Source organism: Nuphar pumila, chromosome 7 (assembly GCF_984573655.1).
Source record: "Nuphar pumila chromosome 7, dmNupPumi1.hap1.1, whole genome shotgun sequence".
In the NCBI taxonomy this organism is placed as follows: domain Eukaryota; kingdom Viridiplantae; phylum Streptophyta; class Magnoliopsida; order Nymphaeales; family Nymphaeaceae; genus Nuphar; species Nuphar pumila.
Window position 1 is genome coordinate 121,493,939 of NC_143255.1, and position 14,255 is coordinate 121,508,193.

Consider the following 14,255-nt stretch of genomic DNA (forward strand, 5'->3'; position numbering starts at 1 on the left):
TTAATAACTTTTTTTATTCAAAAATTTGACAGAAACTTAGCACTTAACGAACACATGGCATTCATCCGAAAACTACAATGATCGGTTGAGATTTTTGCTTGCTCATGTTCGGCATGACCTGATCTGCTTCCAACCAAAAGCAATGATCGCAGTCAATCTCTCTAGCGCAAGCATTTTCCAAGTGAAAACAAGATGTCAACACAAATAACATCATAGGTGCATTAACTAAGCAAGACGAGAAAAGGACCAACAGAATGGTCACATCCAGGTAGTCATGAACATGATAAATACAAAGAAAAACTAGCTAATCCGGATTGCTACCTTACAAGTAACAGAGGAAAATAACTCACTAGGGGAACACAGATTTCACTTTCTCAATATCAAGATACTGTTACAAAGAATGAGGGACCCCCAGCTTGATCTTAAGCTTCATCTACTCGAAACCCACCCCGTTATAGACCCTGCAACCAGATGAACCATCAGTAAATGAAGACAAAAACCATCATTCAATATCATAATATAAACTATACCCATCACAGATTTTTTCCCAAATTTGCTGATTTACATATTAAGTGGATGCTTGGATGCACCTCAACATCCCTAACACTGGGATAAGTTGGGGCGTTAATTCTGTGCAACAAAGAATTCCACTAAACATCACAAAATGCAAATATACCAATAAACATGAAAGAAATGGTTTCGCATGAGAAATTAAACAGAAAAAATTCCCACTCACCGATCTTCAGCCTCTTCTAACCCGCTTTCTTCACCTTCGGTGAGATCCAGAAAGATTTGGAAAAAAAAGATTCCAAGTTTGATGTTCAGACCTCGATAAAAAAATTCCAAGTTTGAAAGAGAGATGGGAACTAGGAGATCTCTGTTATGCGGAGTCAATGTTGTCAGTATGCCCTGAATCGTTGGGCCACCCATTCAGTTGTATCAGGCGGATACCAATACTCATATGAATCGTATAATAAGAATTTATTACATGTGTGACACGTGTTAAGATTATTAAAATAATATTAAAAAATATTTTTGTACATTAGGTCAAAGAAATGGGAAAATATATTAGTTAAAAGAGGTCGAGGTAGGCCTAGGAAGACTTGGATGGAGATGATAGGAAAGGATATGAATGCTTTGAACCTCACCGAGGACATGGCATTGGATAGAAATGATTGGAGGAAAAGGATTCATGTGGAAGACCCAAAATGAATTTCTTTTTTGGTTCATATCGCTTACCCCAATTGTTTTGGAATGAAGGCATAGTTGTTGTTGTTGTATTAAAAAAAAGCCGATTCACACCTGCAGCGTATCGAGATTCTATCGATACGATGTGTATCCACCGATTCGCAACGATACTGGTAACATTGGCAGAGACACGCACACAGGATCATTGACGCGAGAGAGAGAGAGAGAGAGCGCTTTGAAATCGTTCGATCAAGACTTGAAATCGAACGAAGAAACTTGAAATCGACTCATCTTATACGCAGTCCCATTATTGGCCTCTAGCAAGCAATGCATCCTATTTCTAACCTAGGGTAGATGAGAAAAAGCCTACCCATTTCACATTCCTCCTAACCAATGTTGTCAAAATCAGTCTGAATCGGCCCAAAGACAATTGAAAAGCGGCCAATTTAAGATTGTTTCGGTTCATATTTTTAAAAGGGCTAAAAAATATTTTTCAAACATTTTTTTTTATTCTTTAATGACGTGTGTCATCTGATGGTTAAAAAAGGGCTGGTTCATGATCGATTTGATTCTACTCTCTTTCATTTTTTTTAAGAAACCGATTCACTAGATTTTAACATTGCTCCAAACACGGCCAGACAGGTCTCACGTCAGGTCTCATACAGGTCGGATCATAGTTTCTTCAAATCCCGGTTTTGTTTGGCAACTAGTCACAAGATGGGAATTTATGAATTTGGTAAAAACTTGGTCAGGCTACCTTTGCGGTTGATGGTTGGAAACTGGCAATAAGAATGAGAGTTTATGCATCTGAGAAAGGAGGTGAGAATATTGGCACTGAGCCCTGGATTTGGCAGCTGCCACTTTTCAAAATGCATAAATTCCCTCTAACTACCAGTTCCCAAACAGAGCCTAAATTCGGTTCTAGACCCAAAATTTGAATTTTGCAATAGATTTGGTAAAAACGGATGGAAAGAAAGGTTTTACATGTGAAAAACATAATGGGTTTGATCAGATCCGGGACAGACACAGGAGCGACAGAAAGTATTGATCCAACCTAAACAAATTTGTTTACTCGATACGTTCATTCAGAATACACATTAATTTCTGTATCTCATGAAGTGTCAGATTTGGAGCAGAGTTATATATAACCGAACGAGAACCATTCACATCCATGTGCCCTTATAGCTATAGGCAATTCATCAAGCTCCACAAAAATCCAGAGGCAAGAAGGTAGGATGGCTACATTTCCTGGATTATATCTTTGCTAGATTGTAAATATAGTTAAGCAATCCCATTGAGGGAATATTCAAGAATTCTATACTACTGACAATATGCAAGCATCAAATAATAGAATAAAATTTGCATTCATTTTGGTTTCTTAGTTGAATTATAATTAATTTCAAAATATTAACTCAATGTACTTTTTGGCCTAAAGAATGAAATCTCAGATGTATTCACTGGTGAGCAATTATATAAACAAAATTCCCACCTTTATTTTTTTGCTCTACAAGCACTTTAATTGCCCTCTCCTCTATCTGAAAATATAAGCATCTACTCTGATCTGAAGGTCGCCCTCTTTTCTTTTCTTTTTCCTTTTTCCTTTTTTACATCTATATTGAAAGAATCAGCAACAAGATGATTGATTTTAATCATCAGAGTCTTCACCAGCTTGTAAGTTACAGTACTAACTTTGTTGCCCATAATTGTGATCCCTTAGTAAAAAGCAACTGCCAAGACAACCAGAAGCAATACTAGAAGGGATCTGCTAGCGATGAGAGACTCCACGGATGACTTTGGTGGATGATCATGATTATAGGCACTGTGAACATGACAACCATAGGAATACCTGTGACTAACAAAAAAAGAGAACATAGCAATGTCAAACACAATAGAGGAAGACAGCTGTCTTACTCCAGCTGCATGCCTGCAAGTAGACCACAGAATATACGTTTGGACGGCATGGGTAGCTCAGTCTTGTTGTTAATTTCTGGATTCACCACCCTCATGTAGACTTCCTGCCCCAGATACCAAGAGTCAAGGTTCTCCGTTCGCAAATTCCACATTCCCACGTTGTCTAAAGAAACTAGAATGGCAGTCCATCCACCAGGGAAAACCTGCACAACCAGTCAATATCGAGAATCAGTAGTACACTAAATGGCTTCCTTGTTTTCTGTTCATTACCTGCAGTCATACAAGACACATCATGAACGACATCAGGTTCCGAGACAGTTATGCCAGTATTCTGCATCATAATCTGTCGCAGTCAAATGCTTGATTTTAACTAATGGTCTAGGTTATGCAGGATGTTTATGAATAATGCTTTCATAGAATATCTGCAGAAAACCCAGACGTATGCCAGGTGTTTATACTTCTTTCTTCACTATGGGCAAAAAAAACATCAAAGCATCAAAAGATCCATGACAAGCAGAGACCCCTCACCCACAATGCATACGATATGTAACCTGCAAGTATTACTTCCACATAGAATCTCATGGAAGGAAGAATGTTTCCACCATCCTATTCAAGGCTACTTTCTTTTCTACAGCTGATACCTACTTAAGACATCTACTCGTGGCCTCCTTGTCATAGAAGGGCCTGCTATCTCATAGCAAGATCCTGTAACTAACTTTTTTTCTAGAGCAACAATGGAAGACGTTGACAGTTTTAGGTCAAGAAAATGCTTGTTATATCTGCCAAAGTGTCATCAAAAGTTTTCGCTTTTGTTGCTGGAAAATCACCAACAAGACGTAAGTTTGGGCAGTGAAGCATATATACAGGCAGTGGTATCTGAAGCTAATGGTTAAGGTGTTTCTCCTTTCCAGTGAAACAATTTTTGCTTTCTACATAGGTAGCCTGTTTATTGATCTTGTAAAGACCACTTCAGAATTGTGAGATGTAGGAATATCTATAGCACCCGTAAGCCCGTTACCACCTCCCTCCATGTTCATATTGTTTGTGATTACTTACTATCAGCCCCCCTGCTATAATCTCATGCTAGTAAATCCCCAAACATCAATCACTAACCATAATTTCATGATAAGGCATAGTGAAGAGTACAGCTTCTTAAAATAGATGAATTGGTTCCAAGCTTTAGAAATTGATCTTTCTTGGCAAATATTTTTCCATGCACTTTGCTACGTCTTTTGGATCCAGGTTAAAAAAAAAAAGTATTAAGCATTTTGTGTAGCTCAAAGTTTGTGACATACCTGTGTGGTAGAGCGTGCAACCGCATCCCACCTGTTGTAGGAGTTTCTGCTGTTCTCTGTCCACACGCCAAAATCCATTCTGCAACAATAGATACAAAAAGCCAAAACTCATTCCTCAAGCATGACACAGGCAAGATTAGGGAAAAAAGAGGTCCAGAAGATGGAGCTTACCCTACAACAAAAAATGCATATCCATCCAAGTGATAGCTCTGAACGGATGTGCCATTGTTTTGAAATATAATTTCTATGAACCCTTTGTAAGTAGCATTTATCACAGATGTGTCAATTTTTGGAGGTCTGGACATTGGCATATTCGGAAAATCAAGCTTAAAAACTCCTGGAACGTTAAACTGGTCAGCAAGTTTTAGAGGTGTTTCAGGTATGTAATATGAGATTCCGTTCAATGTCGTCCGCATCTTCCCATTGATAATTCGTGGAGATTCGCTACGTAGATGGTATGAGTTTGTGATTGTAATCTGACCATACCTAAATGATCCCTGTGGATTAGGACGCGCCCCGCTGGCTGACGTATTCCACCTGAGAGTACACAGTGTCACAAGACAGGAACACTAACATCCAAAATTCAAATCACAGTGTGCATATCAACATCTCAGAGAGTCATGGTAGCCAACCTGATACTTCGCGCCTGGTCAATGGAGAATGATGGATTATACTGGTCATTTGGTGGATCAGGAAGTGGGCCAGATGCAGGGCCCTGTGAATTGGAATAGTGCAAGATGGCAACACCAGTTACTCTGGCCCATTCTGAAGAATTGACAAATCGCGCACTTGCTACCACATAGTAATTGCTGCTTGCATTCTGGTCCATTGTGACCAAGAAGGAGTAAGACTGACCGACATGAATATCAAGGTTTGAATAGTTCTGCTGAACTGTATATGACCCTTCAGTCTCTACTAGAAGCAGATTATGGTTCTGGATTCTAAAATTTAGGCTAGTTGATATGCCAACATTATGAACCCGGAAACGGTAAGTTCTGCCTGTTTCATGCAACATTGTTAAATGATAAATCAAATGCTACATAGAAATCAATAATCTGTATAATACTATTGTAGCAAAGTGCATGGAAAAATGCTACAAAAGTATGATAAATCAAATGCTACTAGGCCTAAATTTCACAAATGCACACCATGGAAATAAGAGTGGCAGTCATCTAGCTTACGCTGCGAGTTATCTTATGACCAAGGAGTAAGAACCATGTAATGGAATTGGTTCTAATTGGTATATCAGAAAAAAGGGGATGATCCAATATTAACAAGGTTCGGTATATTTGGAGTATGTAGATAACTAAGATAATAATAAAAGAACAAATATAACCAAATATAGAGGGGACATGCAAAAGATAAGATATTCCTAAGTACACTAATCATGCAGTCAACAACTACAACACAAACTGCACTTTAACACAGATAACATCAAATTCAGGAAATGTTCCATTATGACTTTTGAGATCTTACCTGGCACAACATTTATCAACTCACAAGATATACCAGGAGGAACAAGTGTCTCATTATACCGGTAGGGGCCCAAACCATTTATAAGAACTCCATCAGGCATCCCAAGGTTCGCACCATTATCAAGAGCCTGCCTTAGGTCCTGCCAACTAATCAGGTCAGTAAGCTCCAAACCTAATCAAGGACAAGAGCTGGCTTACTATGAAAATCTTGCTATGTTTTAACAGAAAATAATCTTACCTTATGACTCCTAGTATACCAGTCAGATATAAAAAGTGTAATATCCCCATCAGGTGTTCCAAAAGGCAAAGGAATAACATCACGATTGTTCACAATAAAATCACCATAACCTCCTGCAGCTCTTTGGAATGAAGTTGATGGGAAATAGAAAAAGCTTCCAATCTGATCTTTAACTTGAAATTCGTATGTCCAATTCCAACCGACTGGAATGGGACAATTTGTCCCCAACACGCCATCCTGCCAGGAATTTCTTCTTTGTTGTATACCAGGCCTGCAGTGTAAATTTTGGGATCAGCAGCAGCAGCAATGATATTGTCAAAGAAGAGTCAAGTAGCTAATACAGTCAACTTGCTGGGTGTACCAGGTGATGAGTAATGGCTCGTCAAGATTGTTCCAAACATTCACAAGAACATGCCAGTTGGTGGTTGCATTAATAGTAGGTCCCGGGAAAAGCCCGTTAATTGCAATCACCTACAATAAAAATCACTTACTGATCAGTATTTGACAGATGTTTTGCAGAAGACAAATGAGAAATTGAAAACAAAGAGACACTAGAAATAAACTAACAACCAGAAAAGTAAATGACCCCTTCTCAAGAAGCAATGCAGACTGGGGGAAAATGAAAGTATAAGCCATTCACTGTCCAGATAAGATGGGCTGAAATGTCAAAATTTGCATCACTCAGCACGACACGCTGGAGTCCAGAAATAAATTTGCAGCAATAGGAATGTCAGTTCCAATATTTACTTTTTCTTTTTTATGAGGATGAATGAGTACTTTTCAATTTTCAAGAGACACAAGAAACCAAAAATGACTCACGTTTTTCAAAGGTGTCAATTATATTTTTGCATATTTGTACATATATATTAATGTATGTACATGTATATGCACGTGTTAGGTTATAATATTGTTTTTTCCTAATATTATGTAGTTTTGAAAGATAAGATATTTTACTCATGCCATGAAATCATAAAATTGTAAGTAAAATATAAGAAAGAATGTGAATTTAATAAAGTAACAAAAAAACATAGATTTTAAGAAATTGACATAAATTATAACATTCATTATGAAAATTATCTGCACAAATATCTACAATGCTTAAGTTTTGGATGTTCAAAAATCCAATCTAGAGTTCCTGTCTCGTGTGGAGAAATGCTGGCAGGATCTCTGCGACTGTATGTTGATGATTAGTAATATAGCCCTCTCTTGATAAAATATACATTTCACAAAGAACAAATAATTTCTTTCTATGCAACATGGGTCAAAACTCTTCAGCAAGAAGTTGCATCACCAAAGGAAGGGCAAACAAAGGGTATGTTCAATAGAACATGAACTACTAGAACTCAAATCTAATAGACTTGAATCAGAATTGTACCCTGAAGATGATTCAGTTAAAAACTTGTCTGATTAGTATAGAAATCCAAATCCAATCAGTCAATTAACAGATGACAACGGAACCATGCAACACTTCTCAAAAAGAAACCACTAGAGAACAAATTGATAAGACTAGTTCAACCTTCAAACTGCACTTGGTCATATCCAAGAGGAGATTCCGTTGTTTATCCAATTCCACTGATAAATAAATCCAAGTATGAGAGCAATTATCATAATAAAGGACATTCTACAATTCCTAACAAGAACAGACTACCACTACAGGAATCCAATAATGAGGGGAGATTATCATAACAAAAACATACCACATCCCAAACAGGACTAGTAACAACTCTTCCGCACCAACACATTATCTTTCCCAAACAAACACCACCCAATCAACTAATTCATGAAATGTCATCACTACGCGTCCTTGTTGATGCCACAGTGTACATAAAAACCAACCAAGAATTTAACAAAGTTAACCAAGAACTTAACAAAGTTAACCAAGAAAAAAAACAGAGTCAAGGCAAGAGAGAGATTTCCTCAAAAGAGGGAGTAAAAGTCAAATACCACGCTGTGCAACTAAGAAACAATGATCATGAAAAACAACAAAGTTAATGTAATTTACATCATTTTCCCAATACTTGGTTTCCTCTCCAAGATTTCCACCCCAGCAAGAATTTGCAAACCACTATCAAGCAATAAAGTCCACCACCAACTTCACTTATGAGAAAACCAACACAACCCATTACTATTCCCCAAGAAAAGCAACAAAAGAGAGCAACCCCACGTTTTCTTTTCACTCTAAAATACAGATTTCAAGATAAAAAGGAAACAAAATAGCACCAAAAAGAAAAAAACCAAGAATACCAAACCAACAAAAGGCATAACAAGAACAAGGGGGGAAGATAAACCTTCTGTTTCACTCCAAGAGGGGAGGCGTCTTTGTAGGAGACTTCCCACTCATAGTAGACGACAGGATCGCCACTCAGAACCAAAGGAGCGCAGAGGAGAGCACACAAGAGCCACCATGAGAAACGCCTCAAACCCATCCTCCTCAGAGAGAGAAAGTTCAGAGAGAAGAGAGAGAGCTCCAGTGTCCAACCTTGCCGTATTCATACAGTGATTCTCTTAACAAATATAGCGTTTGCTTAGTGCATTACGTATCTTCCAATTACAAGGCTTTAAAGTGGAGATCTTCCCTCTCAATCTGCTGCTCCACCTTCATGAACTTGCTATTAGGGGTGTCAACGGGTCGGGTTTGACCAGGACCGACCCGTACCATACCCTTGTGATAAACATGAAGCTCCGATTAGAATCTGGGTCGGACCCGAAGGGTCCGATTAATATATGGAGTCGGGTATGGTTTGTGAAATTTCATACCAGACCCAGGCCCGACCGACTAAGATCCGTAATTTTTCAATGTACAAAAGAGAAAAAATATTATTTTACGGGGTATGGTCCGGCTCTGGTTTATGGAATCCTTATAGGATCCAGGTATAGTTTTTCTTATGGTGAACCCAATTAGATCTAGATCCGGACCCAGTACCATCATCTCAAATCAGGTCTGGGTTTGGTTCTACCTGGATCTGAACCAAACCTACCCGTTGACACCCCTACATGCTATGTATCCCATGCCTTAGCATCAGATTAGGGGTGTCAATGAGTCCGGTTTGACCCAAACCTGATTCATACAAAATCTTATAGGATTGGGGTTTGGTGATAAAGAAAAAGGTCTGATTAAAAACCGGGTCAAATTTAAAGGGTCCGATTAGTATATGGAGCCAGGTACGCTTTCTGAAATTTCACACCAGACCCAGATCCGACCAGAGTCTTGATTAAGGCCCATGTGTTTTCAATATAAAAAAGATAAAAATATATATATATACTATTTTACTGAGTAATCAGGTCTGGTTCATGTATTCCTTATATTGGTTTTTCTTATGGCAAGCCCGAGCAGACTCGAACCTGGACCTGGTACCCGAACCTCAAAGTCTGATCCAGGTACAGACTCACCTGGGTCCAAACCAGATCCGATCTGTTGACACCCTTACATCAGATAAGGTGTACATTAAGGGTGTAACTGCATCGGGTGATACTTGGCCCAAACTGATTAGACTCAACCCAACCCGATCTTAATATAAAGTGGGGTTTAAAATCTAATCTTATCTTAGAAACGGGTCGGTTGTTGGCTAAGAAAAAATATATAGAGCTGAACTTATTTATACCCGACCCATTTACATGCTCAACCCGAATGATTCTATGTAATTCATAGTTGAACACAAACCCCGTTTGTACTCAAATCCATTTTATATGAAATCTAAACTTGAACCAACACAAACTGGTAGGGTGTAACGGGTCGGATCTGGTTCGAACCCAAGTGAATCTGAAACCTGAATCTGTTTTTGAGGTGGTGGTACCAGGTAAGGACCCAGGTCCTATCAAGTCCGCTATAAGAAAAACCATACCTGGGTCCTATAATCATTGTATGAATTACCAGACCTGGTCCATACCTGATAAAATAATATTTTTTATCTTTTAAATATTGAAAAATCATGGGTCTTAATCAGAACTTAAGTCGGACCTGGGTCTGGTATGAAATTTCATAAACATACCTGGTTTCATATGTTAATCGAATCCTTTGGGTCCAACCCGGTTTCTAATCGGACCTCCTTTTTTTATCACAAAACCCTGACCTTACAGAGTTTGGTACAGGTCAGGTCGGGTCTGGGTCAAATCCGACCCTTCTCTATTTAAAATGGATATGTTTAAAACCCAATCTATTTACACCTAGACCAGTTTATATTTGAACCCATTAACCCATGTAGGACCACCATTTCATTTTTACCCAGACATGAACTGGAACCCCAATTAAATTGGATTAGGTATGGATCTAATTTTTTTTATCCAATTACAAAAAAAAATAGAATAAGAGAGTAGGGATGTCAATGAACCAGATTTTAATTCAAATCCATTTAGTCACATTTGGTAAGCCAGAACAATATGTCCAATTATAATCAGATGCAGATACGGTGATGATTTTTTGCTATTGAATACAAGAAATATCCAAATTCATTTACATGTAAAAAAGTGAATATGGTTGGCATGAACTTGTTACCATTGGAATCCGTTTAGCCAACATCCAATTAGTCGGATAAGGTATTGGCCACATCCACTCCGAATCCAAACCGTTAACATCCCAGTGGCATTCTAGTAAATGTCTTCTTAGAATGGTGGCCATTGTAACGAGTATAAGGCTTGTAGCTGTCATGGCCCTGATGGGTCGTGATTCAGTTTCCTAAAAGTGAGCTCCGTGCACCGGCTATTCTGTTCGTGGGACCCACTAGGCCTCTCCTAGGGGTGTCAATGGCTTAGGTTTACCTGGACCCGACCGAACCAAACCTTATAGGGTTTGGATATTGTGATAAATAATAAGACCCGATTAAGACTCGGGTCTGAACCCAAAGGTCCGATTAATACATGGACCCAGGTATAGTTTCTGAAATTTTATACAAGACCAGGACCTGACTGGGTTCGGATTAAGACCTGCAGTTTTTCAATATAAAAACAATAAAAAATATGGTTTTACCGGGTCTGGTTCATGTAGTTCTTATCGGGTCCGGGTATGGTTTTTCTTATAGTGAACCCGATTAGATCTGGGTCCAAACCCAATACCATACCCAAAAACCAGGTCCAAGTCTGAAATCACATGGGTCCTAACCAAACCAGACCCATTGAGACCCCTGGGCCTCCCCCCAAACGTTCCAATGGGACCCACAAGCACTTTGCCACGTGGCACTTCTTTTAACAAATTTTTTTCTTCTTTTCTTTTTCTTCCTTCTTTCTATTTTTTGTTTGGGCCAAAGTATCTCTTCTAGTGAAGGATTATTTTAAGAAGTAGCTTAAAAAGCTATGTCACAAAGATCCATGGATATGACATGACAAGGGGACATGAATTTTTTTTAAAAAAAAAATAATTAATACTTTTTAATATTTAAAACCATATTTTTATTGAAATAATATTAACAATTATTATGGCAAAAATAGCGTGTCCATGTGACGTAGACAAAAAGTTTCATGCTGCTCAACAAAATGGCGGATTCAAACTACAATAGCCTAAATAAAAGTTTCTTCATGATCCATGCCCTGATTTATTTCTTTTTCTTTTTCCTTTAAATTTGCCGAGAGCCAAGGGATAACCCTCAATGGTTTTCAATTAAATTTCCCTCAGTCATGATAGTGCAAACCGAGCGATCAGGCTACACCCTAACTGCTTTTATTTTTATAAAAAGAAAAAAAACATTGTTTGCATTTAAAAAATGAAAATTAATAGCATCCTCCTTGCTAATGGAAGCAGGATGACAGACCAACTTCTGTTTGGGGGGAGTGTTTGATTACCTCAGATTAGAGATCGGACTCTTCTTTTAGCAGTCTTGAAAACAAACAAACTCGAAATTAAGGTTTTTGAGATCCTTTGTTTGTAAGAAAGTTGGATCAAGGCGTGGGCCCCATGCCTTAATCCACTAAACCATGATTCTCCTCTGAGATCTGAGGTAAACAAACACAACCTAAGGGAGATTCGCGTACATGCGAATCAAAATCAGATGTAGCACGGGTCCATGTCAGATCTGACCTCCTCCCAAACATTGTTCTCAAATGCTCGGATCTGAGATCCTCAAAAGAAATCAATGGACCAGGGGAAAATGGGGCCCCGCCTCGCACCCTTTGGGCATGAAACAGGGATGGACTTACGCTTTCCCCAGCCCCACCCCGTCCCCAATCCTTGTTTAGGGATGACAATGGACCAAAGGAAAATGGGGCCCCGCCCCACCTTGTCCCATTTGGATCGGGGATGGAGGTTAAAATCAAAACCCGTGCGAGGATGGAGGCGGGGATGAAGGTTAAAATCAAAACCCATGCGAGGATGAAGGGTAGGATTTTGAGACGGGGCGGGGGTGGAGACCTTGTCCCCCGCCCCGGTCCACTGCCATCTCTATTTGTAGTTCAATGGTGGGGGAGGGACCAAACTGAACCCCACGGATCTGAGATCATAAGATCCCATGTCAATGTCTTAGGATCTTAAAGGGTTCATTCAAATGCACCCTAGGGGTGTTTATCAAAGTGGCTCTTTCATAGGAAATAAGGGTTCTTTCTTAGAAAGGCTGAAACAAATATCTTCGTGAGAAATATGTAGTGGGACTGCATAATAAATACAAAAAAAATAGCTTTTCAGTCAAAATGGGTTCATCCCACCCCCACCCCTTTACGGGAAAGCACTTTCCTTTCAAATGAAACAGTCTTCCTTTGGTTGGGAGTGTAACAAATACTCCTTAAGGGTGTGTTTGATTGCTTGTTCAAGATTGAACTTTAACAACAAAATATAAGATTCAATGTTTGTTTTAACAACACAAAAAGTTGTCTTCTTTGTGTCCCATGTTTGGTTTTTTGCTTTGCGTGGATAACTTGGAATGAATAATGGGTCGGATAACTTTATTTTGGATCATACAACTCAATCCGCCCACCATATGTGACCAACATGAGTGTTTTAACATGTTTATTATGGAGTTTAGCTCCATATATAGATCTTGGATTAGATTTAAAAACTAAAAAATGTTTAAAATTTAGATAAATCGAGAAAAAATAAGAATTGATATCTTTTTATATATAAATACTTTAGTTATCATATTGGATCTAATTATGAAAGTTTATCAAAAAATTATAGATTTTAACGTCGAATATGGATCTAAGAATATAGATCTAGAACCAAATCTAAGTATGAACACTGTTTAAATTTTGGATAATTTGATAAAAATAATAATTCATATTTTTTATATATAAAAACAAAAACTATAAATAAATCATAAAACCTTAAAATATAAGAAAATAAATCATAAAAAAAAAAAAACTAAACTACAAGAAAAATAAACCATAAAATAAAAGAAACCATAAGTCATAAAATTAAATATAAAAAGCTATAATTCAAACCCTAATCAAAGAAAAATAACCCTAATCAAATAAAAGAAAATCCCTAATCAAATTAACTATCAAAAGCCCTAATTAAAGAATTATGATTTATAAAAAAATACATATCTAATCAAATTAAATATCAAAAACCTTAATTAAATAAATTTGATTCAAAGCCCTAATCAAAGAAAAAAAAAACCTAATCAAATTAAATATCAAAAGCCTTAATTAAAAACATTGAATTCAAATTCCTAATAAATAAAAGTCAAAGAAAAAACCCTAATCAAACTAAATATAAAAACCCTAATTAAAGAAATTTGATTCAAAGCCCTAATAAAAAAAATCATATTTAGAGTCATAATCAAAAGAAGAACTAAGAACAAAAGAGAGAGAGAGAGAGAGGATATAAGACAAAGGGGAAGAATGAAGAAAGGGGGGGGGGGGGAGAGAGAGAGAGAGTGAGAAAGGAACGAAAAAAGGAAATAAAGAAGAATATGGAGAGAGAGCAAGCTTTTCGCCACCCAACCACTCGGAAGGGGGGGTCGGGGTTAGACCCACCCTTCGTCCGAGTTTTTTTTTTTTTAATCCCATGGGCATCACCCCTTGCGAAAGCCTAAGTGTGGCAACTCCCTAGGGGCAAGGAGTAAAACCCATAAAGTTTTAAGCTACTAGATCGTAAGTACAACAAGCAAAGCCAGCACGACTAAGTCAGCTTGCACAAAGCATGTTTGTTTCATCACATAAGCTTGGCGAGCTAAGCGATGAGAAGCTCGTTTAACATAAATAAGTCAAGCATGAACAGAGGGTACT

The 14,255-nt window shown here is 38.0% G+C and overlaps 1 protein-coding gene across 1 annotated transcript; it reads right to left on the reverse strand.

Annotated features, from left to right (window-relative positions):
• Positions 1-2,867: 2,867 nt before the first annotated feature.
• On the reverse strand, positions 2,868-8,533 carry LOC149833238 (monocopper oxidase-like protein SKS1). The gene is made up of 9 exons (XM_090013392.1): positions 8,396-8,533; positions 6,469-6,578; positions 6,108-6,378; positions 5,871-6,009; positions 5,027-5,393; positions 4,566-4,931; positions 4,395-4,473; positions 3,100-3,302; positions 2,868-3,007 (listed from the first exon to the last, which is right to left on the reverse strand). The coding sequence occupies exons 1-9, from the start codon at positions 8,531-8,533 to the stop codon at positions 2,902-2,904; spliced, it is 1,779 nt and encodes a 592-aa protein (XP_089869518.1). The 3' UTR covers positions 2,868-2,901.
• Positions 8,534-14,255: the final 5,722 nt, after the last annotated feature.

Coding starts and splice junctions, on each gene's coding strand:
- LOC149833238 (XM_090013392.1), bottom strand. CDS start 8,533: ATGGGTTTGAGGCGTTTCTCATGGTGGCTCTTGTGTGCTCTCCTCTGC. Junction 6,379..6,468: donor GAGCCATTACTCATCACCTG/GTACACCCAGCA, acceptor TTTACACTGCAG/GCCTGGTATACAACAAAGAA. Junction 3,303..4,394: donor TTGCACGCTCTACCACACAG/GTATGTCACAAA, acceptor CTGGTTGTGCAG/GTTTTCCCTGGTGGATGGAC.